At 40.2% G+C, this 27171-nt stretch overlaps 1 protein-coding gene across 8 annotated transcripts in view; it reads right to left on the bottom strand.

The window, feature by feature from the left end:
• WDFY3 (WD repeat and FYVE domain containing 3) overlaps positions 1-27171 on the bottom strand; it is a 122151-nt gene that overhangs the window by 89915 nt on the left and 5065 nt on the right. For all 8 annotated transcript variants that reach the window (XM_017744150.1, XM_017744154.1, XM_017744152.1 and 5 more), the window contains exons 2-3: positions 14109-14319; positions 7369-7492 (exon numbers count right to left, since the gene is read on the bottom strand). In XM_017744150.1, the coding sequence (XP_017599639.1) occupies positions 7369-7492; positions 14109-14288 (304 nt within the window). In that variant the 5' untranslated portion in view covers positions 14289-14319. The remainder of the gene's footprint in view (positions 1-7368; positions 7493-14108; positions 14320-27171) is intronic.

Raw genomic sequence — 27171 nt, 5'->3', positions numbered from 1 at the left:
GTGACTTTTGTTTGAGTATTTTTGCTTTATCAAACACAGTATACTTTTTCCAAAGACATGAAGTCACCACCAGTTAGTGGCCTCTGTGGAAATACCTGAAATTTCTGAAAAAAAGCACTGCACTGAAACAACAGTATGGAGGGTAACAGGGATTGTAGGGAAGGAGAGGTGCTGAAAGACAAAAGGAATAAAAAACAGGAAAAAAAGTAACATTAAGGCTAAGATCAGCAATTACCACATCCCCAGCCTACATTTTTTGAGAATGAAAACAGTAACAGCTTATGGATAATTCTTACGATTGAGACCCACTTCTGGATGCTACTCCATATCAGTCAGAGCCAAAGACAAATACTCAGCCTAGTAAACAAGTTATCAGCCTCAATAAATAAATCAAGAGAAAATGCAATCCCATTTCACTGCTGCCTGAAAACACACTTATGTAAGAAGTCTATAATGCCAGTTGTGATGTCTGCCCATTACCTTTAAGAGAAATTTAAAACCATTTTTCATTAATAACTGTGTATCAATCATCTCCTGTGCTTTTAGTGTCAGCTAGGACAGAAAGGGAAGGTGAATAGTATCACATAAAAAAGAAATTACAAAGGAATTACTAATGGAGGAATAAATCTCTAACTGAAGAAAAATCCAATTTTAATATTGGCTTGTTTGCTTCATTTGCTGTTAAGATGCCCCAGCAAACACCTGGGAAGAAGTTTATTCGACAGGCAGCACATTTCATATGGCAAAGTACTCATCAAACTTGTAGCATCAACTACATTGAGAAGATAGCTTTCTGAAGCACCACACTGTCAGCTGTGCAGATTTGATTCATTTGTGCAATGGCTCCTCTCTCATGTTTTTGTGTGGCAGACTTATTCCCATAACAGACTTCTGTACAAACCACTGGCTTTTCCAATTCTGATGCTAAAGCAAGGAGAGGCCCCTACCACTTCCCTCCATTAGACTGAGATAAAACAAAGGCTGAGATACCAAGGTGAAAGGTAAGGCAATTTATGAAACACACAAACAAGGACAAGTACCCATTTCCCAGCATGCGGACCTGAAGTACCTGGTGGGCACTGTCTTCCAAAACTATCAGTGCGAAAGCTCTGGTTAGGTGGTTGGGCTGGAACAGGCCAACTTAGAAAGCCCAACAGCTGTGACACAGTTGCATTTCCTACACTAAAGGCATAGGCAAACTGCCAGAATTCCTGACAAAAGCCATTTTTCCTCAATTTTGAGAGTCAAGCATGTCTAAAGCATGCACTGCTTCTACAAGGACAGTGCCCCACCAGCCCAGCATGAGGTGTGATTTTGTAGGCCGGTTCTCTTTCTATCCCACCACAGACAGAGCTGGGCAATCTGTCTTTGACTGCAAGACTGCTACCAAACTGAGTGTGCACAGCCTCCTTTGGGCAGTCTCCAAAGCCACCTGTGGAACAGGGGCTCGTCTAGTCACCTTTGAAAGTGAGACTCAGGGGTTAAGCCCACGCTTCTGAAAAAGTTGTCACGCTGCTGGCATTCTGGCATAGCAGTTGAACACTATAAATAACAGTTTCAAAGCTGTCACTCTTAATTAAGCATTACCTAAAACACAGACAGCATTTTAAGTGCTGGAAGACATTCTCTTGTCATCTGCTCTGACCAAATTTGATAGCGCTATCATATAAGATTAACTTCTATCATCAGCACTAGTCTTAATTTATTCCTTGTACCTTTCCCCTGGTTTTGAAGCACCCGAGTCATCATTTACTATAACATCCTCTATGTGCCCCACTCAGATGTCCTTAGCCCTTCAACTTTGCTGCAGAAGAAAGCCAATACAGGAGTGGGATATGCTAACTAGTAAAAACAGCAAAAAAGCAAAGAGAAAAACCTATAAAAGAATATGTAAACATACCTATTGTGACAACTGTGCAAGCACGTACACATGAGTATAACCATGATGATGTGGTTACATGGTGAATACACAGGAGTCTGATTTTCCAGCATGGATTCAGTATATATGAGATAGAGGCTTGGTAGAATCAAACAACAAAATTTGTTTCACGTGCAAGAGGTGCATTGAATCCCGGACTTCAGAAAACCAGCAGGTAGCAAGCAATGGGAGTAGACTCATTCAGATGGGTAGCAAAAATCAATGCTACAAGCACTACAAGCAGTGTTGGTGCCTATAGCAATAGCACTAAGGGCAAATTCAGTGCAAGAAGCTTTTAGTTAGATGGTTTAGAACCATCAACAGCATACAATAGTGTCATCAGACTTTTGTACAGCTTATTCTGGAGGGCAATATTACTGAAAAAAGTATCTGTGCATGTGCCAAGGGTGGGAGGGGAGGCAGAGTAAAAGGTATGGATAGGTGTGTTGGGGGTAGTGAAGCTGAAGGCAGGGATCCCTTCTCTAACGGAGCCTTCCAGAAGTCTCTGCTACTGCTTGTGGGAAATGCCCGAAGACACAGTCAGGCACCTAGAGTTACAGAGTACAAATAATTCCAATTACCTAGATAGTAAGAGAGAATTATTAACCCAGATAAAAACTTGACGGCACAAAGTCGGCCTTCCATCATCAGGAGCAGTGTTGGGCTGTCATCTCAAGTGGCAGATATGAAGTGGCTGATGCCTTTGCAGTGTGCAGAAATGGAGGGCTCCTCATCCAAAGATAAAACAAGTCAACTGTGCCAGCTTTTAGCCTCACTAATTCAGATGATTAAAAAACAGGCTTTCTAGGATCTCTTGGAAAGGCTCTATATTGCACTACACTTGCCTTGCATAAGATCTGGTAGAAAGCACCAAAAGTAAAGAGAAAGTTGACCAAAAGCAGTAAGTTATAGCAGTTGTTGATCAGAACTGCCTCTTGATAAATAGTAGCTGATAGGACACTTCTTTTTTCCCTTTCAGAGCAGTTTCAATAAACACAAACCAGAATCACTTTGTAAAGCAAAGTCACCCACAGAACAGGGAAAACATACATACATAATGAAAAAACCAAGATGTGTAATCACATCATGTGAAATCATTTCCAACAGAGTCCCTTCTCAGCAGAAGAAAAGTTAATGTACCAAAAAAAGTCTGAAAGCAGCCCCTAAGAGCACTTATTTTATTGACAAACATCCTCACTATCAGGAAAACTTCAGACTTCATCATGGGAAGAGCCCAAAAGGCAGCTTAGTAGCAGAAGATAAGAAGATTCCTTCAACTATCATCTGTAATCTACCCAAATACAAGATGCACTTCAACAAATTATACTAACTTTTGTGGATTTAGGACAAACATAAAATTAATTATGCTGATGTGATATAGATAAACTAAAAATGAACAATAAAAACAGAGTTTGCAGATCACTGGAATTTGAAGAAGAATAAAGGTAGGCATTATCAGAGGCCAAATACAAACCACTGATGTGGTTTTCTGCAATGATGATGAATGTTCATCAACTTGATCTCCCAAAATGGTTTGAAGATGAGATAACGACAGTCTTTCAGCAGATCTGCTAGATAAATGCCTAAAGAAATTCAAAGCATTTTCAGTGGAGAAACAGTTTGAGTAAATCTGTGAAATTAAGAGGAAAAGAAAGAAACCAGAGGATATTGCCCCTCCCCCCCAAAAAAACCACAAACTAAAAAAACCTTAAAGAACCAAATAACAACAAAAAACCACCAAAAAACCAAACAAAGAAAAAAAACCCTAAAAACTAAAAAGAATGGTGAAAAAACCCCAAATTGAAAACACCTCCTCTCTCCCCGCCCCCCTTCAAAAAAACCTTTAAAAAAGAGCAAATCACTACAACATTCAGTGGGTATAAACAATAAGTGAAAGTGTTGTTTCTGGAGTTAGGAAGGATTAGCTGAACAGTCTAGTAGCACAGTAAAAAGAAATTTAGCATTAAATAGTAAATACTGAAACAAATAAATACAGAAAATATTGTAAATATGAAATGAAAAATTGACTGAAATTAACAGAGATACAACTAAATTGAACTCTAAAAGTACACAAAACAGTGATGTACACAGACTAGTACATTAAATAAATCCTAAAAAAATCCAAACAACCTAACTTTTGAAGTTGAATTTGAAAGAAGGCTAAAAAGTTCCAGCTCTGTGATGTACTACTTTGCTTTCTCATTGTTCAATTTTCTACCCTTCTTCACAGTTTCATCTGTCGTCACTACCACTTACTCATATCTGACTAGGGTATGACTTTCCAGGTTGCAGGACTGCCCATCACTTAGGGAATCATTCTGAATCTCCCTAGGATAAATGTTAATGCATTAAATAATGGGCCCTGACTGGATGTTATTTGGTGCGCTCAGATGCAGACAATGGAGGACAGAGATAGAAATCCATTTTAGCAAAAATGGAATAAGCACTACCAGGTACCAAATCACAGGTTTGCACACCCTCAACTAACGAAATATGAGAAGCTGTTTAGAGTGAAAGAAAGGAGTGGGTCAGAGCCTGGTGCTAATAACACCAAGGCTGTGGGTTCAGTCCACGTATGGGCCACTGACTTAATGACTTGATGATCCTTGTGGCTCCCTTCCAACTCAGGATATTCTCTGATTCCTTCCCCAGAAACTTTAGTTTAAACACATGCTGCTGGAATATCTGCAAAATCACAGAACCACCAACTGCACCCAGGGTATGTCTTTAGAAAAATACATTAAATGAAAGTGTTGCTTTCCTTCCAGCCAAAGTAGTAATTAGTAGCCACAGTGGTTCTACCAAGATTCCAGCTGTCCCTGTTCCTTTTTTCAGAAGTCTTTTTCAGCTCTGAGCTAGATGCACTTGCTCCCAAAAGAAAGGTTAATTTCAGAACTGAGACTACACTAGAAATAGACATTTTAACATATATTTTATATATATAATATTACCACAACTTTTTGATCAATTCAGACACAAAATCGGACTTAGTTGTGGAAAATGTGGCAGCTAAAAATCTCAAGTATATAGAGCTATCTCACCCATGACCCCACCATCTTCTAAACAGACTAGATACTCCATGGCAAGGGAAACTAGTCACTAATCCTCATAAACAGTTACTGCTGTCACCTGAAAATCATCACTGTTGTACAGCAAAGACTGAAACCTGCAAGATAATTTAACTCAGATTTAACTGCTTCATTTTTCTTACTCCAAGATTACATCCCTACCAGAGAAATAAGGTAGTTGAAACTGCAGCTGAACATACAACTACAATGGCAATGTTCAGAAACCACTTAAGACAGGGTGCTGGCACAGTTACTACTGAATCACAAAACACTGTTCTGAGAAAACTACTACAGTCTGCCAAGAATAACTGAGATATGCCTCCACCATAGCAGGCATTACTCACATAGCTATTAGCATAAATATTCAAAGGCCTGATAAAAATAATTGCCCTGTGTTCCATTATCAGATGGAGTAGAAAAAACACAAAAGCAGAGGGAAAAAAACCTCGACCACAACATACTGACAGGCAAGATTTAACCATACCATATTCCCCACTGTGAAATACTGGCAACACATTTATAGAAATGAAGTTCTTACAAAATTTCTTCCCTGTCATTAACTATCGAAAGTTGACTTTTGAATGTATGGAAAGCTTGTCTCTAAAACAGGCTTAGCTATTTTCTTTATTTACATGGAGCATTTCACACCATCAGGAATTCGCACTTGCATATTACCAGAGACATTTCCTGCATGTTGTTGTCACCAAAGTTTTATAATTTTAAAAACACACTAGGAGATATAATTATCTGTCAACGACTACTAAGATATGTTATATCTTTTTGTTTGAGACAGAAAAAGAATAAAAGTTTAAAAAAAAATTATGCAAGAGTCTTCACAATCCACAGACACAATATTATGTCTTTAGCATAAAACATATTCTAAGAAACCAATAATTTCTGGGTTTTTTTAATCAGCATCACAGGAAGTGTGTATCTAGCTCTAGTAATTTTAACACAGAAGTCTATAAACTGAGTTTTAACAGCTTGTTAATAGGTCATTTCTGGAGAGGAAACCCCAACTCACTGGTCTCACCAAGAGTCACGACACAATTGCAGAACATGGACCCATGAGGCTTTCTTGAGGTCTAAAAAGGGTTTACTGACCAGAGTAACAGCAATCCTGATAACAGAGGAAAAATGACTGCTTTCTGTTTTAACAGAAACATTGGTATTCATTACATTAAAGCTTAGAAGTGCACCAAACTGTCTTTTTAGTCATTGTGGTCAAGTTTCTAGGTGAGGTGGAAAACATGAAAAAACCCCAAACCACCACCACCACCAAAAATCTACCTCCAACTTGTGAGGTTTTAAGAACTGGATTATCTTGGAGCAACAAGCAGAGGTATGGATGAAGTAATAGACTAGCAGGCACAACAAATGTTCCCCAGGAAAAAAGGTCAAGCAAACATCACCGTTCTGCCAGCATGGCTGTTGGACATTTATTTCCCCCCAATACTCAAAGAAAAGACATTTTGCGCCTGTTTACCCATAGAGAACAGGTTTTGTCTATGATATCTGTTTAGCCATCTGGAATGTTTCACTGTTTCACTGTTAGTCACTCTACTTAAAATGGAAATATATTGTAATTGGCACAGTTTGTGACTCCTGACTTCCTGCATAATAATTTTCACAGCCTTTTCCAGTCCTCATTTACCACCAAATCCAAACTGAGAACACAGCACAGATCTTAAAATTATCTAGTAGGCAAAGACTTGATACTTCTTGGAAGGACTCCTCTTCAGAAAAGGAAGTCTAAGAGGAAAGCTAATGAAACTGCCCTGTTGGTGCATTGTCCTCAGTTACGCAACTGCCAATACAACATCAGGTTCTGACACATCCAGGGTGCAACAGAACCAAATCTCACCCTGACATTTAATAATCAGAGAAGAAGAGGAGTCCACTGACATTTTTCTAGGGCTGGCAGTGTTGGTCCTAATGCAGGACTTGCTGTATTTTCACATCTTATTAGTTTCCAGGCCAGCAGCTAATTTAAAATGCACAGTTTTGGAATGCTGGCATCTCCAAGTGACACAACACACCACCAACAGGCACCTCAGGCGAAATACAGCAGCTGTCCACATGCAGGTTCTTGGCCCCCTTCTCCTAGGAGGTCACGCAACTCAATTCACTCCTCTCTCTTTCTCATCTCTTGGAATTCTGTGGAACTCAGCTTTCTCCATAACTCAGGGAGGAAACCTCTAACCTCTTTCTCCTCCTCTCTCTTTTAGTCCAAAGAAACAAAAGGCAACACATTTTCATTGCGAAGAATTCATTTTCTGAGCCTGCACAGTTGCTGTGAATGGCAGCTCATAGCATTCTGACTGATCTGAAAATCACGCTGCACAGATGTGGGAAAGCCCACCCTTGTGCCCCATGCAATACCTGTGGACTTATTCGATGCTCTCCGTCGAATTTCAGTCACCATCAATCGTGACACTTGAGTAGTAAACTGCAGGAGGTCAGAAAATTTCTCTGTCATTGTACTTGGAGGAGCATTTCCAAACACCTGAACCAAGAGAAAAATGGATGCATTAAAATCATTCAGTTTACAAGGATCACTACAAACTACCATGTTCCTTTGTGAAGAAGTATTCCTATGGAGATTACAAGTTTTTCATGCTGCAGCATTCATCACTGCACTGGTTTGCACAGTGCAGGCTCTACAGTATGTTCAGAGTTGGAATTCAGACCTCATTTCAGGAGGTAAGATCTGATGAATGGAGGGGAAAAGAGAGTTGTAAATTTTCTCACAAGATGAAAGCCCCACAGAGCCCCAAAAGACTGAGATTGCAGTCTGGGGTAAAGATCAGGTACCAGACCAAATTCTCCAACAGGACTTCCGTTTTTAAGATCAACTCCTTTACTATCTACTAGACCTAAATCGAATGACGTACATAAAATCTTTTAAAAGGACTAAGAATTGGAACTGCCCTCTTACGTCCTTCCTCAATAAACTGACAATACCAGGAAGCCTCCCATGTTGCTGATATCCCAAGGACTTACTCTCCTCTTTTGAGATCCTTCTGAACATAACAGCAGACTTTTTTTTAATAAATTGTCACTTAATTCTAGTAACTTATTCTTCATGATTAAGCATTGATTATGTTATCAAATAATGTATTAAATCACATATAACAGGAAGAAATGTGTTAACTCTGTCGTATCACACTAAGCTGTGGAACACATTATCTCAAAATGGATTAGCTAGTTGCTGCAGTAATTTACTCTTCATTCAAGACTGCACACAAAAAGGAGTCTTTATCCACACTTCCAATGTAAAACTTGCACTAAAATGGTCACAATAAACCTACGATATTCATTATCAAACAAAGCATGCAACCCAAATTACGGTATCATCACTTGTGTTAGTGCTGAAGAAACAGAATAGCCTGCTCAACACCTGAACAGTCCCTGCTTGTTTCGATTTTTCTCCCATACAGGTATTTATGTAACCTTCAGGAGTGTCCCTGACAGGCATAAAAGATGACAGTATTTTTCTAGCAAAACTTAAGTTCAACAGGTTATACTGGCCTCTCCGAAGGACTATGTGTTCTACAACAGTACAACTGATTCGGACTCAACAGCTGTTTTGCCCCTGTCTCCTTTCTCTGGGTGACCCAGTTATCCTATTACAGCTGAGCTGCTGACCTACTTGGCTGAGGTCATTCTCAAGTCCAGAGACATCCAGTGAAATCCATGATTACAGCCAACAGGGATGCAAAGTAATTGTGGTGCCAACTTACCTTGGAACCCCTAAGTCACTGAAGAAAACTTAAAAGGCAGAAGAAAGAATAACCTTTGCTAAGTTTGACTTCTTACCTCCCTTAGTATCAGTTGCTCTGGCACATCACAAAACAGCCAAAAATATTTTTCCTGTCTACTTGCATTGCAAAGTCATGATGAAATGGAGCCAGAAATACAGCACTGAAATTGAACACTCAGTTTCCTCAAAATAAAAATAGTTTTCACCAAAGGCATAAGTATTTCTCATACTGGAAATTTCAACCACTATTACCACTAAAGCAAGCAAATGGGAGACCAGACATTACAGGCAGACAACTGTTTTCTGTGGACCAAAAAAAATCCCCTCATTTGGATTACAGACTACACAACATTCCTAGTACAGACAATCCAAGATTCCCTAAATATTTCACAAGACCTCCTTTTGCAGTTGTTTGCATCAGCTCCCAATTCATCCAAGAGCCCCTAACTTCCACAAGGCAGTACGAAGGGAAGAGGGCATTGAGGCTTGCATGCTCACTGATACAACGTAAGCAAGATTATCTAGGCCAGAATGCACATTAGCATCTTGTCATCTTGTCACTAATTCTTTAAAGCTCTTTCACCCAGACCAAGTGAAGAGGAAAAACTAGTGGCCCTGTTACCTGTCCTGAGCTTGCTCAGATTTGTCAGTAGTTCCCAGGAAATGCAGAGAACTCAAAGTTACAGCAGAAGGGCAACTGAGGCAAGTGGATTTTAATTAGTTGCCCCATAACCAAGTTTGCACTATGTAAATAAGCATTTCCATTGGATATTTATATACCCTCTGACTAAAAGTGGTAGTAAAAACCAAGACCAGGACGTTACACATTTTACCAGTAAATCGTCTTTTTAATAAGGAAAAGCAGGCTCTTTCAAGACAATGTAACAATGTACCACTTATTCAACACCAGCCTCTTCATCATTCCATCTACTTTTCTCACATACTGCACAAGTGTTACTACCACGTTGGTAGAGCAGTGCTTCCACAAACTCACTGAACTCTGAAAGGAGCCTTTTGAGTACTCTTCCAAGGGGCCAATCTTTTGTTAATTATGCACCAATTTAGCTTTTCATTACTATGTGATTCATCATTTCATACGCCTCCCTGAACAATGAAGAAAAATAAATGGTCTGTAAACCCACTCATTACCAGAACTAGCAAGATGGTTTTATCCACAGCACGTTTGAGACATGCTCTATCTATAAACCAAACTTAAGAATGCTTTAGCTCTGCGGAATTTACTAATTAATAATCCTCCAAATTAAAAAAAAAAAAAAAAAGGAAATGAAGCTGCATTTCACAAAAAACTTGAGATGCCTCTAATGAAAGGAAAAAACTCAACCCCACAGCTAAGCAAGAAAGCCTCAAAAGAGCTCCTGGATACCCTCATTACTTAACTGGCTGCCTGCTGCTGGCCACTTGGATGCCTCTGGGAAGCAGAGTTACCTTCTTCACTCTAGATCTCTGCACTCAGCAAAAATAATGCTTCTTACAGAACTCCTTACTGCATTTTGTACACACACACGCACTGATTCCAGCCAAACACATGCAGCTCCCCACTCTGATATAAGAGACATTCTGGAGTACACATTAAGGGATGGCACAGAAGTTTTGATCTGAGCTTCACAATTTGTTTGGAGTCTCTCCTCCTAACACAGACATCCCAATCTTGTAACAGATAATGCTTTTATGATACACCATCATAATCTTTGCTTAAGGCAGTAACAGAAAAAGTACTGAATCACACTTAATCTTCAACAGAATAAAGATAACCATACAAAGTAACTATGGATGGATTCAGAGTCTGAATTTGAATGAAGCTTATTAACTGATCACTTAAAACATCTGCAGCTAAGGATTATGTCTGAGAAACAAGAAAAATTTTAGAAAGGTTCTTCTAATAATGTTATATTAATGTCATGACAGCAAAAGTACCCCTTCTCAGAGAAAAGTTGTGTCAGAACTTTAGAGTGAACCAAGATTTACCATATCTGCCACTGAAAAATCTCTTCCAAGACTCTCTAGAAAATGAGATTTTTTCTTGTACTATTTTTTATTCCAATCAGAGTTTGCCTTGCTATGACCTGAAGAGCTACTAAGCTAGCAGGATTGTTCCAAAACAAGCTGTACCATCAAGAGTTGACACTCCAGAAGACATAAAACTAGGTAAGCCGAGGAAGCCACAGCAGATTGTATATGTAAACATCAAAAGAAGAAGGCGGCATTAACCAGGAATCTAAAAAGGTAAACTGTGAAAGTAGCAATAGAGGGCATCACAACTGCTCAGCCTCTTGAACACAGGAAAGCCAGAATGTATTTACATGAAATGCAAGGAAAAAATCCCCCTATAACAGTGACAGGATGAGACCTGACTGATCAAGAAAAATGAGGTTTTTTTGGGTCACACTATCCCAGTTCATCGATGACTGATAATAGTTATCAAGGTCTGCAAGAAAGGAAGTGAAAGAGCAGAAACAACACCTGCTTTCCTCAATATGCCAAGCTATGATCCAGATTTTAGAGATTGAAAACTGAAGTGACAACATCTGGCAACAGCCTGTATTTGTGGCATGAAGGAGAGCTCCATGAAGCTCACAAGCTCAGAGCAGGTAGAGCTCGAAGGACAGTGATGTTAAAACTAAACTAGGAAACTGATGGAGGTGAAAAAAAGAGGAAAGAGGAAGAAAACAACCAGAACTAGGACTGAAAAATAAAACATCTGGCAAACACATAGGAATGTGCTTTCAGCATCAAGTTCGCTTCAGTAAAGAAGGATACAAAAGAGTCTCTAGCACTCAGAGAAAAGAGCCCATAAACAAAACTAGATGGATTCTGTAAAGAATAGAAAAGAGACATGGGGAACCTGGGGAAGGAAAAGCTACTATAAACAAGAAGAAAACTGAGGAAAAGTTTCTGAGATGCATTCACACAAATAGAAATCACAGAAACCATCATCTCTTCAAGAATGCAAATGGTACCCAAGATTACTTAGACAAGAGCTGATTTTGATGAAGTAACAACAAAATTTGGGGCTACTGATTTAGTTTTCAGAATGCTTCAACACATGAGCTGAATGAAGAACAGTGAGAACAAGTGGTGCAAAGACAAGAAGTAACTTCAACTAGACTTCACCAGAGTCCAGAGGAGGGGCTGAGAATTAGGACAAAGCCAGCAAGTGGCGTAAAGGAGGGGGGTGGGGAGGGGGAATTGTATTAAGGAAGGAAACAGGAAAAGAGAAAAGGCAGAAACAACTGAGAGATTAAAACTGGTCTTTTTCATCTTAGCAGTATAATCAAAGTCTTTCCTTAGACTACTGTATGTGCGTCGCTACACTAGTTCTACTTAAACCCAGCAATATCACCAACTGCAATTTCTATAGATATAATGTTACTGCCAGTAGTTACCACAAAGGCTAAGAAAAAATTCTTCTCCACCTGCAGATCAGAGTTAAGTGCTGAAGAAGCTCAAGTGGGGGCATTCTACTTTCCAGAAGCATCAGCCTCATGTAACCACCAGAGGGAGATTTCTAAGCATAACTGCATCAAAATAACCTTCATGGGCTCAAAGCAAGATTAAGATTCCACTGTGCTAATTTGTAATAACAAATCAAGAAAGTCCGTAACTAAAAGGCATATAATCCAAGGAGATAAATTAAAAAGGAGGTATATGAACTGAGCTTACTTCTCCCAAACTCACACAACAGGTTACCAGCAGAAATAAGACCTAAGGCAACAGAATGGTATTCAAGTGATCCATCCACTAAAGCACACTACCCAGTCAACCGAAAATCCTAGTAATCCTATGTTCTGACTAGGATTAATTTTCTACACAGCACTGTTGTAGTTTAACCCTAACTGGCAGCTAAGCACCACACCTGCTCATTGCTCTCAGGTGGAATAGGGCAGAGAAACAGCAGGGTAAAAGGCAGAAAACCCATGAGTTGAGATAAAGATGCTTGGGAAAGCAAAAGCCACGCAAGCCAGCAAAGCAAAACAAGGAATTCATTCACTGCTTTCCATGGGCAAGCAGGTGCTCAGCCATCTCCAGGAGAGCAGGGCCCCATCATGAATAACAGTGACTTGGGAAGACAAATCACTTTGAACACCCCTCCACCTCCTTCTCTCCCGTTTTATATGCTGAGCCTGACACCATATGTATCCACTGGGTCAGCTGGGGTCACTGTGTCCCCTCCCAGTTCCATGTGCACTCCTAGCCTCTTCACTGGTGGGGTGGGGTGAGGAGCAGAAAGGCTTTGGCTCTGTGTAAGCCCTGCTCAGCAACAAAAAAAAAATCCCCATATTTTTCAGGATTATTTCCAGCACAAATCCAAAACATAGCCCACACTAGATACTATACAGAAAATTAACTCTATCCCAGCCAAAACCAGCACAAGCATGCAAGCAGCTCAGTGTCTAACATCTTCATAAGCCATACTTTCAACAAAACATCAGTTTAGTTTTTGCATTAATCCAGTTCTCTGTGGTAGCATATACAAGCACAAATCCATCACCCAAGAACAACTTCAGGAGCAAGAGTTTAGGTCACAGCAGGGGAAAAAAAAAGAAAGCTAGATAGATCTGTACCTACTGGTCTTTCAAGACCCTAAAACTACCATCAGAATTATTATTCACAATAACCTGACAGTGTAACTGAGTGATACAAGACATTATGATTTAGTTCCTATTAATTCCAGTGACAGTTGCCATAGTTCTGCCTCCAAACAAAATCTTGTTGCCTGAGTACAACGGAGTAGTGAAATATGAATGCCACTGTAAAAGTGACTATTATATCTTCCCTACAGATTGCTTGTTCAAAATCTCCCTTGTCCACGAAGGGGGATTCAGACTCAATACACAGTAAAAAGCTTATAAGGGTGATGAGAATATAGAAAATATATCACATGAGGAGGTTAAAACTGTTCAGCTCATGTAGCCTAGCAAAACCAAGTTGACAGGACACATTATGATTATTATGTCTAAATATGCATCAGTACAATAAACGCAAAGAAGGGAGAAGAGCTATTTAGACTCGAGGACAGTGCTGTCACACAAAAAAAGTGGGCATAAACTTGCTACCAAAGTTTAGGTTGGAAATCAGATGACTAATAACAGTGAGCACTGCAGAAAAGCTGTCAGCCTACACGCATCTGTGGATTGCACTTGAGAAAAAGTGGTAAGAAAAGGGAATCTCCAAAGGTAAGTTTATCCCCTAACACAACACTGTGTGAGAAGAAAGGGAAAACTGAAAGGATGGCAATGGGAGAAAATCCGTTGCACTAGAACCAAAAAGTCTTGGGAATACAAAATATGAGCAGACAATTCAAATAAAGAAAACACCTCTTGCAAATTGCCCAGCTTACCCTGTTGAATACTGGTAACATCATGTAAAGTTTTTCTTCCTGCTCTTTCTGGGTCATGTGCCTTGGAGGATGACAGAGCTCTGTGAAGAGGCGCCGCAGATGCATCAGGCCCAGCGCGTTGTCCTGGGGGCTGCACTCTTCCTGCCGGGGCCGGCCCATGATCCTCTTCACCATATTCATCTTGGCTGACTTCTGGAAGCTCCCTTGTATCCTGCTCAGAAAGGAAAATGAACTTGCTGAGTACAGGAGATTGAGGCATTATTCCATCAAAGCCTTTAAATACACAGCACCCTCTCTCACAATAAGTACCACGCTGCAGTTAAGAGCATTAGCTAATTTTATATGCTAGGCATTGATTAGGACGTGCCTGGAGGATTTAAAGCCAACAACTTGAAAGAGAAAAACATCCGATATTTTCCAACTTTAGAAAGCACGGCTGGCCCTGCTTTGAACACTGCAAAATGCTCTGGTATATTTTTTTGGACGAGTTTTACAATCCTTTGGTGCACATCCCACAGCATTTACAACAGTGTTATCTACATAACGCAAAGTATTCTCAAATTAATTCCAGAATAAAAACAGTACTTTAAAATCTAATCACACAACACCTTCAAACTCTCTCAGACATTGGCTTTATCATACAGAGACAAGCATAGATTTTCTCCTGACTTCTCTATGGCAAAGACACAAAGCTATTCAATGGAGCTATCGTTCATCTCACACCTCAGCTATTGGCTCTGCAGAATAACACCTCAGTCTTCCAACAGTGAGACTGAAGTCTAAGAGGCAGGACCTTGCACAAGAGGTGTGAGGGTCAGAGCAGATAAATCTGTAAAACAGATGTAGCCAACTGGACACTGCAGCAAAAGGGACTATTCTCACAACCATATTCAAGTTAGGGAAGGAGTAAAGGGGAATACAGGGGAAACAGTTTCAGCTGTGATACAAAGTAAAGACCACTAATAATTAAATGCACCACAGAATTGTAATGCCTACATCTCACTGCTTAAATGCAGTTGAAAAATCAAAGGTCAGTAATAGCTATAAAAATCATTCAAGAGTAGAAAATGCCTTGTAGCAAGAAACTTAAAGAACTGGTTTAAATTATCAAAAGGAGAGGTTACCATGAAGGGTCAATTAATAAAAGGAGAAGTGATGATTCCAAAGGTGCTGTAATTAGAGTAACGAAGGGAAAGTAGACATTACTGAAGAACTCCAACCCAAAGATTAAGTTGTGATGAAAGACACTAGCTGGATGCTAAAGCCAGGAAAATAACATCAATAACAAACTGGAGCTATACTTGTAAAAGTGAAGGCAATTAACTACTAATAAGAAACATCAATAAAGAAATATTCTCTCTCTAACCCAAGAAAGAGATACCTTTCTGGAACATGTTCACCATAAAGTATTTTACTAACACACAGTAAAACATTTGGAACTAATGCCAATGAGCATTTTGGTACCATGCAAAAAATAATTCATGAAATGAGAAGTCATCAAGAAAGCTAAGTTACAAACCAGCATCTGTCAGTACATGCTGGAAATGTGTACTGGCTTTTCACAACTAAAGAAAAATTAGATAGAATTGGATGTTGTCTTTTAGCATATCAACCCTAAGAAATAACACAGGTAAGACTTAGAATCAGCATTAATCATGCAGCTAAAAATAAAACAACACAGTTTCCTCCAAAAACTTGTAGCTTTTCCCAAACTCCTCAGTTTGGGAATGCTTCTCTTGCTGTAACAGGTAAACTAACAAAATATCAAATCTGAGATCAAAGACCCAAACCTTCACTGCCTAAGCAGCAGGAAAAAAGTCTGTATCTTCTTTTTCATAAAATCTTTTAAAGACAATATTTTAAATTTCGTTTTATGATTCACAAGATGCTGAGAACTTTATATTCCCACCCACAATGCATACTGTCATCAAATCCACAACTGCTGTGGACTTTCGCTAGTGTGGCAAATTTTTCTTTTAAATCCTATTGTTTTATTCATCCTAAGCATACACCTAAAACAGAAATTTACACTGGTTCAGCCACACACTTGTAGTTATAGATCTGACAATTTTTGTATAGTCAGAGAAGTCCAAATAAATGTTACACACTATCTTCCTAGTGTACAGGAGCCTACTAGGATGCCCTTTCACAGCTGTGATTTATTTACCTCCACTGGGGCAGTTAACCCAAAGGGATGCCAAAAGCAGAGAACAATTAAAATAGTCCTCACTTCCCTAACAGTCATGGTCCCTCCTGTCTACTCCCCACTACAAGCATGTATTCAACCTCGATGTAAAAGACCGGGCAGAGAGGAGAGGAGAAAGGATGCAACATACTATAAATAACATCCCAATTAATTACTTCTTTTTTTCTTTTTTTTTTTTCAGAAGTAACCAAATTCCAGAGCAGATACTACTTCTGGAATTATTCCAGACTTGTCTCCGACTGTGTTTCTCTCCTATTAGAAAAAATGCTAGTGTGGGTTCCATGCAATGCCATCTGAAATATATTGTACATGAAAGCTGAAAGAATTTCTGTGATTTATTTTTGCTTGTCCAAATCCAGTGATATTTTCTCTGATTATCACAGCACAGATTATCTATAGGAAGAGAGCTGTGGGCTCTGGGACCTCCAGCATTAGGCCCAAATCTTAGATATGTGAAAGTGAACAGTGAAAGAACAGTGTTATATTGCTACTTTGTCCTGTATAAATAGTTTGACTGAGGTTTTCTTTGTTTAGGCTTAGGCCTGCAAAAGAGAAAGTAGTATACCTAAACCTTCTACCATAAACAACAAAGCATCTAGAAGAAAGGGTCTTCCTATTCTAATAAGTGAAAGCATCTGCACAATCCTCAGTCAGTTGCAACCATCACATGTGACTTGAATTCATTGTTAAAACCTGGCAGACTCCTTAATGCTAAAAATGAAAAGATTCCAGTATTTTCAGTAACAGTCACTTCACCTGTTCACAACTGCTTGTTTATAGCACATGACAATCAAGCACCCTGCTCAGCAATTAAGAGAAGCAAACCCAAAAGTTAGGGAACACCTGTCTTGTAACTGGTTGTAGAGCTTGAATTTGGCCTGGCTCTGCACATGCATTGCAGTAGAGTCTTAAATTGCACACTCACTTCCTACAGTCCCCAAAGAGCCTCCTGACTCTCTCAGCAGATGCTTCATGAGCAGCTGGGCAGTATTTTGTTACTTCATCCCTCTGAGCATGATGCTACACCTTGGTTCTGCAACCTCAACTGAAAGGCTGCTCTGCACACCCAGCAGCGCATTTCCTCAGGGATTCTTCTGTCCCACTCAGCCCTGCCAGATCAGAATGCATCACACCTAATAAACCAACTTCCTTTCACAGATCTGCCCCACAGCACAGGCACGGCAACAGCCTCACTATACACACAATGAACACACACACACCCTCCCTTAAGCTAAAATTGACGATGTCTAATAATGTGGTATCTATTTGAGGATACTTTGCAGAGCAGCTAATCCTACCATCTTGTAATGCTTGAATCTTTCTGCTTGCTTGCATTGTGTCCCTTAGAGACCAGCTGATGTCCTTCTCCTCTCTGCTTGTGATCTGAGAGCTAAGCACCCAGTACACAAAGGATGCAATTAGAGGGCAGCTCCAAAAACCTCAAAAGAGGAGTTTTGTGGAAGGCAAGGACAGAAACCTATGCTCAGCACAGGAGGCTCCTCCCTGCCTCGCATTCCCTCTTCTGGCATGTACATCCCGCTGCTGCCCCACATTCTTTACTACACAGCCCTGATGAGTTTCTTCCCCAGCAGGTCCAAGCAGGCACACTCTTCATAGGGAACCTGTGAGTTGCACATTTCAGCTGCTGGGTGTTTGGCTTCTTTAAGCCGAGGAAGAAGTTAGAAGTTATTCTGAAAAAGCAAACTAAGCAATTGGAATTTCTGTGATGCAGCCCCACTGTGACAGGCATGTGGTTTACCAGGAGGGTTGAAGCAGTTCAACCTATTGTACCCACCTTCTGCTACTAGAGCTAAAAATGTGAATTAATGGCAGTTGCAGAGCATCATGCTCTGTATGGACCAAAACTAAAACAAGACACTTGATGAGCGGATTACAAACGTGCACAATAAAACCATTGCTCTTGTAACAAACATTATGGTTTTCTCTTAGTGGTAGAAGCAGAAGAATCTCCCTGTGAGGAGAAATGAAGCAAGCAGTGAAAGCACAGTATAAGCATCCTCACTTTAAAAACAGTCCTTTGTTTTTTTCCACAGGCTGTCAAATGGCTGCCCATTTCCCTGTGAGCATAGGCCAGGCTGACCCATTTGAGCAGCTCTGATATAAAGCCATTCACTGAAGTTCTTCAATTTTCTGTTAAATTTATATGGGAATCCCACAAGATGAACCTATGAGATTCCCCAGAAGTTTCACAGGAGTTAGTGTAAGAGGTAACTTCTATCCTTCAAAACATTTTCAAGTGATTTTTACTGTTAGTGGAAGATGTCAGAAAAATGATCATAAATTACGTAAGAGAAAATACCAACAACTTACAAAGCTCAAAGACAGACACTGCAAGAAAAACAAAACACACACACACACAATCATTAACATGGTATGATAATGTATGGGTAATACTACTGGAGCTATCAAAACATTTGTGAAGAAAAAAAACTAGACAGACAGAAGCTGCATGAGACACACTCATTTTCACAATAGCTATTACAGGTCCGAGCTGTGCATCTAGTTCCAAAAGGATGTTATTTAAATAAGCAGCTAGGTAATTATCTGCTTAGTAATTACAGTCACAAGTGTTTCTCCAGGCACTATACTGGTATTACATCAGCAGCTTAGCAGTGAAACAGGAATCAACTTCTTTCTTTGCAGATTACAATGGGACACCAATACACACCTTCACCCCAACTACCTCAGGAAAATGAAATTTAAGTCTTCTTGCTATAATGAATCACAGAAGTCCATTAGGATCAGTAAATTCCATACCTGCCAATTCCCTCCCTACTAGGTCTGTTATTTCCTTCCTTCATTTCAGATGCCCTACCCATGTAGTTAATACTAACATTCTGAAGATGATCACCAATATGCACTATTCAAAAGGACATTGTCTGGCCTTCAAAGGAAACAATAAAGAGCTGTTACTGGCTAGATACACATCCATTTGTGCTTAGAACTGAGCAGGAATAAAAAATTCTCTTTGTAGACAAAAACATCAGCAGGAGGGGAAGCGAGAAACACAACTACTTCCTCCCATTCCCTTCCCCCCCACCAGTCCTGCCACCAAACACAAAACAACTACTCACACACAAAGAAAATGATGCACAAGCAAGCTGTGTGGCTGAAAAGGATGGCATGAGCTCTCCCTGACAGATTCAACTGGCACACACGCCTTTGGGGAATGTTGCCCGGTCCCTGTAAGACAGGGCCTGAAGCAAATTCCATGTTCTGCCCCAGTAATAACAGTGCCTATTCCCATACCATGATTTCCTCTTGTTAAACAGCCAGTAATCTGGCTGAGACAGGAACTATTTCGTTGAGAAATCCCCCCAACAAGAAAACACCATCAACTCCCACCCCGCCTTTGTATTGCTAAGTATCATTAAGGAAGCTAAGGAAGGTGTGCAGGCAAGGATTTGCAAGGTCAAACTATTATTTCAAGGACATGACTTTTGTGTGTATGGTTGGGTTTTTTTCTCCTTTGCGCTGAAACAATTCAAAACTTATCTCGAGGAATCTTATGTTACCACCTAAAAACTTAATCTTGACTTTTTTAGGAGAGTGCAGAGGCCTACCTAATACAGGTCTCTTTCTACAGGTTGAAGAGCTGCTTACAGAGATGTCTCAGTTCACAGGGTAGGATCCAAACCTGAGAATTCAATGCAGCTATTTTTTGCTTTAACACCTTCTAAGAAGAAGAAAAAAAAAGCTTTGCTATCCTGATTCAGGACATGTTTTTCCTGTTCTCTGAACTCCTGTCAGATGACAATTAAAGATACAATTCCTCATCATTTGCAATATTAGAAATGCTATTCTTAGACTCAATCTGACCTTAATGCCTTGAAATCTCTGCAAACACAAATTCCTAATGCTTCAACAAATATGAAGAACTTTAGTAACTGCTTATTGAGAAAGATAAAGATATAAAACATGGACTATCAGTCTTCTTCCATTTCCCACAAATTATTCATGATAATGATACATAATAGCAAGTGCTGATAGAGTAGATTTCCTGTGGTTTGTACCCTCCTGAAGGTTAATGTTTTATGTTCCGTGTAAAAGGACAACAATTAAGTAACAGTGATACTTTTGACCTATGATGCAGGGATGGAGGAGAGTTGTCTTGCTAAAGACTAATAATGCACATATTCTTACTTAATAATAACTTAAATGAAAATGACCTTTAGTTATATCAACCTTTTGCACTTCATTTCATTCAAATAAGAAAATAAAGTACTGCTTTTGACTTCTGCAAATAGCTATTCTTCTCCTGACTTACTATGTAGAACTTGTTATCTAGAAGATAACTCTGTCATGGCATTTTCTAATGCTTTAATTATTAACCACATTTCCCAAAATTACTTACAGTATTATACCAAAATATTCCCAGGCTACGAATACTCTTTCTGCCACCTCCAAAAAATAAAGTAAACCAAAGTATTAAATCCTACCCCAGCTGAAAATAGTGTGTAGTACTTCTCCACACCACGGCTCAAGTTGCATCACTTTTCTTAGTTTCTATTTCCGCGCAAGAAAAGCACAGACAACTTCAATACCTCAAGTGCAGTCCCACCATCCAGACTACCCTTGGGACTGGAGAGCCTGCTTCAACATCATTGTTTGGAACAATAGCACAGAACACAGGATACCTGGCATGACGGACTACCCATGCACACATGGAGGCAAAGGATGTGACTGCAATCATTGCTCACAGACATGTGGGGATGGTGTACAAAACTCACACCTTGATGAAACAGAAAGGAGCTACAAGTTACTTTTACAGAGAGTAAAGATGAGACAGTGCACAAGGAAGCAAATGTGTGCCTCCTTTTCCTACGAGGAACAAAACTGTCCACACTGCATCTAGAATGTGATTTTTGGCTGGATGATGATAATTTCACTTCCTACATCTTTATTTAGCACTCATTATGATGTGTCACCACCATGAACCCAATTCTCAGTACTGTTTTTCTTTAAGGAAGCCTTTAACAAGATTTAAGGACTTCCATTTTCTCAGCTCAGTAATAAACTAATAAACGAGCTAAGGAATTGCAAATGCCAAAAAAGCTCAAATACAGGCTATTTAGACTGGCCACACACATTCATGTAAGGTGTCTGCCTCTCTACACTTTACTCCATGTCTTTTTCAACTAAAATGAAAAGATGAATTCTTATTTTGTCTTAAACTATCACACAGAATCCTGAGAACCAAAAGGTAAACCTGCTGTTGTAAGCATTTGAATAGGTACATCCACCACTTGTTTAAAAGCAGCTTTTGAAAAAGATTGGGGAACTGAATGAGTAATTCTGACTTTTCAGAAGCCAAATGGCATGTAGCAAATACTGCATCAACATCCAATTAGGAGGAGCAGAAAACCTCATCTTTGAGGTATCTGTGACATCTCTTCGCAAAAAAAGATCAAGAAATACCATCCAACCCTAAGGCTACCTGAAATCTGTATTTGACTGCTGGGCTCTATACACCTTCACCTCTGAATTTCAATGCAAAGTCTTAAACCACCCCATCTGCATATAAATACAGATCTCATCTCCAAAAACAAGTTTGGGTTTGCTAGCCATCAAAGAAGCTGGAAATTCCGTACCTCAAACTGTTCTTGCTCCATGGTACCTGCTTAGGTTGGAGAAAAAAGGCAACATTTATATCAGAAAAAGGTTTTCAATAATTTGTAGAAGGCAGAAATATATTGCCATTTCAGGGCTGAGGACCAAACAAAACACTTTATGTGTAAAAGAAACCTTTCTGCTTTACAAGATGAGGAATAGCCATTCCAGAAAATAAATCAATCTTGCCATATTTCATTACCCCTAATCATTGGTTACAGTGAAGATCAAAGTACTGGGCTCTATATAGGTATTATGCTAGAAAGGAGACACCTGCATTAGCACCTTCAGGTGGTTCATTCATAGACATCCAGGCTCCAAGAAACCATTTGGCCCAAGCTTGTGCAATCATAACACTAAGGCATTTTTTCCACTCCTCTGACCTGTTCCAGAGTGGTCTCAAAGCCACCAATCCAGCTCTGACTGCCACAAAGTCTGGACATACAATTCCTCCTCAACTCAAGGAATGCAAAGGACCTTTTTTACCAGAGAAATATGCTAACTGAAGAGACAAAAATATGTGTAACACAAAAATCCCAACAGGCAGAAGCAAAGTCCAACTTGGCTGAAGCAGACACAAAACACGACAAAAATAGAGACATTTCTCCACCAACGTATTTTTGGAACACTTATTTATAGAAAATGATGCCTTGTAAGTTAACAGGTTTTGGACTGAGGGAACAGAAATTCTGTTCTTCAGTGTAACCAGTATGAATATGTTATAAACACAGCAGATTACTTTTGGAACCTAAAATTTGTCAGATTAGTGTTAATCTGGAACTTTGTAACTGAACATTTGAGGTGGGAATGATCCCCACTCACACCTGCTGGTTGGCAAGACAGCAGATAAGCAAACTCCTATTATCCTGCAAACCTCAATACTGCTATAAACACTGAAAAACACATGGAAGAAAAGTAAGCACTGAAACATCATTCTGGTTTTGAACATATGCTGGAAGAGTTGAAACATCTCAGAAACATTTGCACCTCAGCAAAATCATCTGAAATAGAGGAATCAGTCAGAACATCTTACCGGAAGCTTATAAACCAACCAACCTATGCAGCATCAGGAAAAATATGCAGAATACCATGAAGATAGGTAACAACTGGTTAAAAAACTCAAACCAAAACAGAGCAGACTATTTGCTTTCTCAATATTCTTGGAGAGCAAATTCTAATTGAATTCTTGATGTGTTCTGTGGTAAAATATCTTGAGCATCTTTGAATGCTGGTTTTCTTGTTTAGTTTTTGTTTTGTTTTCAAAAGGCCTAAATAAACTGATTTGCATTAACTGGACAAGCAGAATACTAGTTACAGCACATAGGGAATAGAGCAGAACTGAAATTTTGCTTGACGACCTGAACTGCATGGCAATGACTAAAACATGCAATTCAGGAGAGAAAATTCTCCTAAGAAGCCCCTGAAAAACAGAAAAGGGGAGAGAGGACCGGGAGGGAAGGAGGAGGGGGAGGGGGGGGAATAAAAACACTGTTCTGGAGAGTGGCTCTTGCATTCGAAGTAAACAAGCAAAGCAAAAAAGCCTTCTGAGGAAAGTTATTGCATCCGAATCAATAATGAAACAATGAGCCACCACCATGAATGGGGAAGAGTGCTTTGGTCTACTCACCTTTCCAAGTAATGGAGAGTGGGAGGGTGTGGTGGAGAAGATGGGGAAGAAAACCAGCGAAACTGGAACAGGAGAGAGCCTGTACATCCTCATAGTAAGGCCATGCAGGAAGCAAAGGAGCCCCAAACAGGACATGCTTGGTAACAACAATAGTGATCATATTTAGCTAAAAAAGCCACCGTATTTTTTTAACAGGAACACAGTATTACGCAAAGCAGGCCCCCATTTGTGGTGCTGGTGGTAGTGGGTTTTCTTCCCAACAGCAATCTAAAGCCTGAACTTCCTCCAGCCATGTAAACCAGCCATTTATGCACCCAAAAGAAAACATTTCTTCTCCCTTTAGGAAATTTGCATATGAAGGGACAGTAAGTAGAAGCCCATTACCTGTGAAACTTGTCTCCATAGAGCCGCCCTTGTTTCTAACAACACAGATAAGAAAAACAACAAAATTATCCTACCAGCACGTTTGTCTGATGTAATAAAATTCCTCTCTCTGCCACCATTGAGGCAGAAAGATTGCAACAAAAACAGCAGCATATCTGCATTTAAATCAGCATTAAACCCTCGGCACAAATGCTTGTTTATTCCCAAAGCAATAGAAAGTAAATGAGGGTGAATAATCCCAATGTTTTAACCTGCATGTTCAAAGTATTCCTAAGTGCAAAACAAAATAAAACAGCCCAAGACCTTATAATTAGCAATTCAGTCCAGAGATGAGTGGAAAAGCAGCAGAAATTCTTGCATACATGTCTCTACTGCCTGAAACTAGGATGGTCCAAAGACATCCACTGAGCTCCACCAGAATCAAGTTCTGTACATCATACAGGCACAGAACCAAAGGACCACTGAGGCTTGAAAAGACCATTAAGATCATCAAGTCCAACCTCTAACCCAGCACTGCCAAGTCCTCCACTGAACCATGTTCCCAATCTACACATCTTTTAAATACCTCCAGGGACGGTGACTGGAGCAGCCTCCTCTCTGGGCAGCCTCTTCCACTCCTGCGAAGAACTTTTTCCTAATACCCAATCGAAACCTTCCCTGACACAACTTGAGGCCATTTGATGGCTGGGGCCAATGGGATCCTGGGGTGCATCCAGCAGCTTGGGGGAGGTGATCCTGCCCCTCTACTCAGCCCTAGTGAGGCCACATCCGGAGTGCTGTGTTCAGCTCTGCGCTCCTTAGGACAAGAAAGACAAGAAGCTACTGGAGAGGGTCCAGTGGAGGGACACAAAAATGATGAGGGGTCTGGATCACCTCTCTCATGAGGAGGGTCTGCAAAAGCTGGGCCTGTTCCGTCTGGAGAAGACTGAAGGGGATCTCATTAATGCACATAAATATCACAAACGTGGGTGCCCAGAGGATGGTGCCAGACTCTCTTTGGCAGTGCTCAGTGACAGGATGAGGAGCAATGGCCATAAGCTAAAACACAAGAAGTTCCACCTCAACAAGAGGAAGAACTTTACACTGAGGGTGGCAGAGCCCTGGAACAGGCTGCCCAGGGAGGTTGTGGACTCTCCTCTCTGGAGACATTCCAACCCCACCTGGACATGTTCCTGTGCCACTTGCTCTTGGCCACCCTGCCTTGGCAGGGGGGTTGGATTGGATGATCTCCAGAGGTGCCTTTCAAGCCCAGCAATTCTGTGATTTCCTCTCATCCTGTTACTTCTTACCTGGGACAAGAGACTGACCTGTACCTCACTAGCACCTCCTTTCAGGTAGTTGCAGAGAGCAATAAGGTCCTCCCCAAGCCTCTTTTTCCCAAGGCTAAGCAACCCCACTTCCCGCAGTTGCTCCTCTTAAGAGGCAACACCACTGGGAAAATCAGTAAAGATTCCTATGTTTTGTGTAACTAAGCAAGTATTGTAACAATGGGAGAAAAGTACTGTCTTTTCTCCCCACCTTCCCTCTCTTCTGCTTCTCCTTCCCCTAACCCCTCTCTGTTGGGTGGCAGAAGATCCTCTGGGGATGACAGTAACAAATTTCAGATAAAAGCAACTCAACCCCTCTCAGTCTCATCTTCAGGCTTCAAACACCTGAGAATTGCAGGCAGAGCTAGATTACATCTTGGGCTCCCAGCCTGGTTTTGGATACAGCTCCACCAGACTGCACATGGAAACACCTCCCAGGAGCCTCAGATGGAGCAAAGAATAAAGACAAAATAGCAGATTGTGAATCTTTCCTTACAGAAAACAGCTCTAGCTCCCCGGTAACACAAAAGACTGCTGCTCCCAGAACACTGGGTATAGTCTATCCCGCAGAGAAAACCTGGGACAGATCCAAGGCAGGACAGAGCTGTTTGGGTTTAGAAGTAGCCCATCAGAGCTGCAAGGTTTCCATCCCCAGCAGTGAATGTGTCAGATAAAGGATTTAATAGGAAAAAATAAAAGAGGGGAAAGAAAAGACAAAACACTCCCCATAAAATAAACACTTAACAAGAAAAAACACAAACCTACAAAGCAGACTAGAAATGCAGACTTTTAAAGCAATATTAATTACTCAAGTGAATGCATTCTTGCAGTTCTCCAGTGAAAATTTTCTTCAATGGCACACTTATTAAATGACCGAAGTGGGTGCAGATACTCTTATATATTAAAGTTGGTGTCTTTCATAAAGGGGCGAAGAGGCAACATTTTAGAAAATGCATATTTATTTTGCTTATTTTTGATTGCCAATGAAGGGGTTGGTATATTTACTATTTACTGTAACTACTTTCAAAACTATTTTTGTTTGTCTCTTCATTACTCATGTTCTAGCCCTGCTTGGCAATAGTACCAAAATAAAAGCTATATTTCACAGTGAATAAATGATTTCTCGACACCAGTTTACAGTGTACTACAAGATTAAATAGGACAGCTGGAAATGCCCCCAAAAGTGAGTTTCTCTTATTCAAAGGGAAAAAAATGAAGCCTATAGCACTCAAGAGACAGGGAAAATACTACCTTAATGCTATTTTCTCCAACTTTGTTAGATTTCTTAGAACATGTGTAATATAACTTGGTAACAAGGTTGATTCACAGCACAACCACTGCACTCAAGGCTCATATTAGCTGTATTTTGAAAACTACCCATGTGACAAACTAAAATCAATTATTTTCTTCCTTAGCCAGAATGATAAATGTAAACTACCTACTTTTGACTTATTTCTCTAGAGCCAGCATCCTAAACACAGGAAATTATGCACAGGTACATTATTCACATTATTCAAAAATATTACTAGATTTTGACTAAATCTCTGCTCAATCTCAGCTTTGGTACAGTTTTTCCTATAACAGCAAGTCTGACGACAAGCGGTACAATATCACATGCGCTAGTCGTGGAATTAAATGTTAGTCTAGGGGGGGAAAGTGTCACGCAAAAAAGTAAGAGTAGCTGGGATTCATTTAGGTCTCATCCCACCTTGAATTCTTGAAGTTCAGTGCAATCACCTTAGTTTCCAAGTCCTCCCCTTGTAAGATACTAGAGGTAAGAGACAAGCTCCTGTGCCTCCAAGGCACTGCTAGCCCTTGGTTAGTAAACATCCCTGTGGCAGTCAGGCGGCTCTCCCGAGCTTTGCGCGGACAGCCCCGACTGTACCAGCGCCCAGGTGGGTGTGGCTG

This window comes from Corvus brachyrhynchos, unplaced genomic scaffold (genome assembly GCF_000691975.1).
Source record: "Corvus brachyrhynchos isolate BGI_N302 unplaced genomic scaffold, ASM69197v1 scaffold229, whole genome shotgun sequence".
Classification (NCBI taxonomy): Eukaryota; Metazoa; Chordata; class Aves; order Passeriformes; family Corvidae; genus Corvus; species Corvus brachyrhynchos.
Note: the sequence above shows the minus strand (reverse complement) of the source record. Positions and strands in the feature narration are given on the sequence as shown.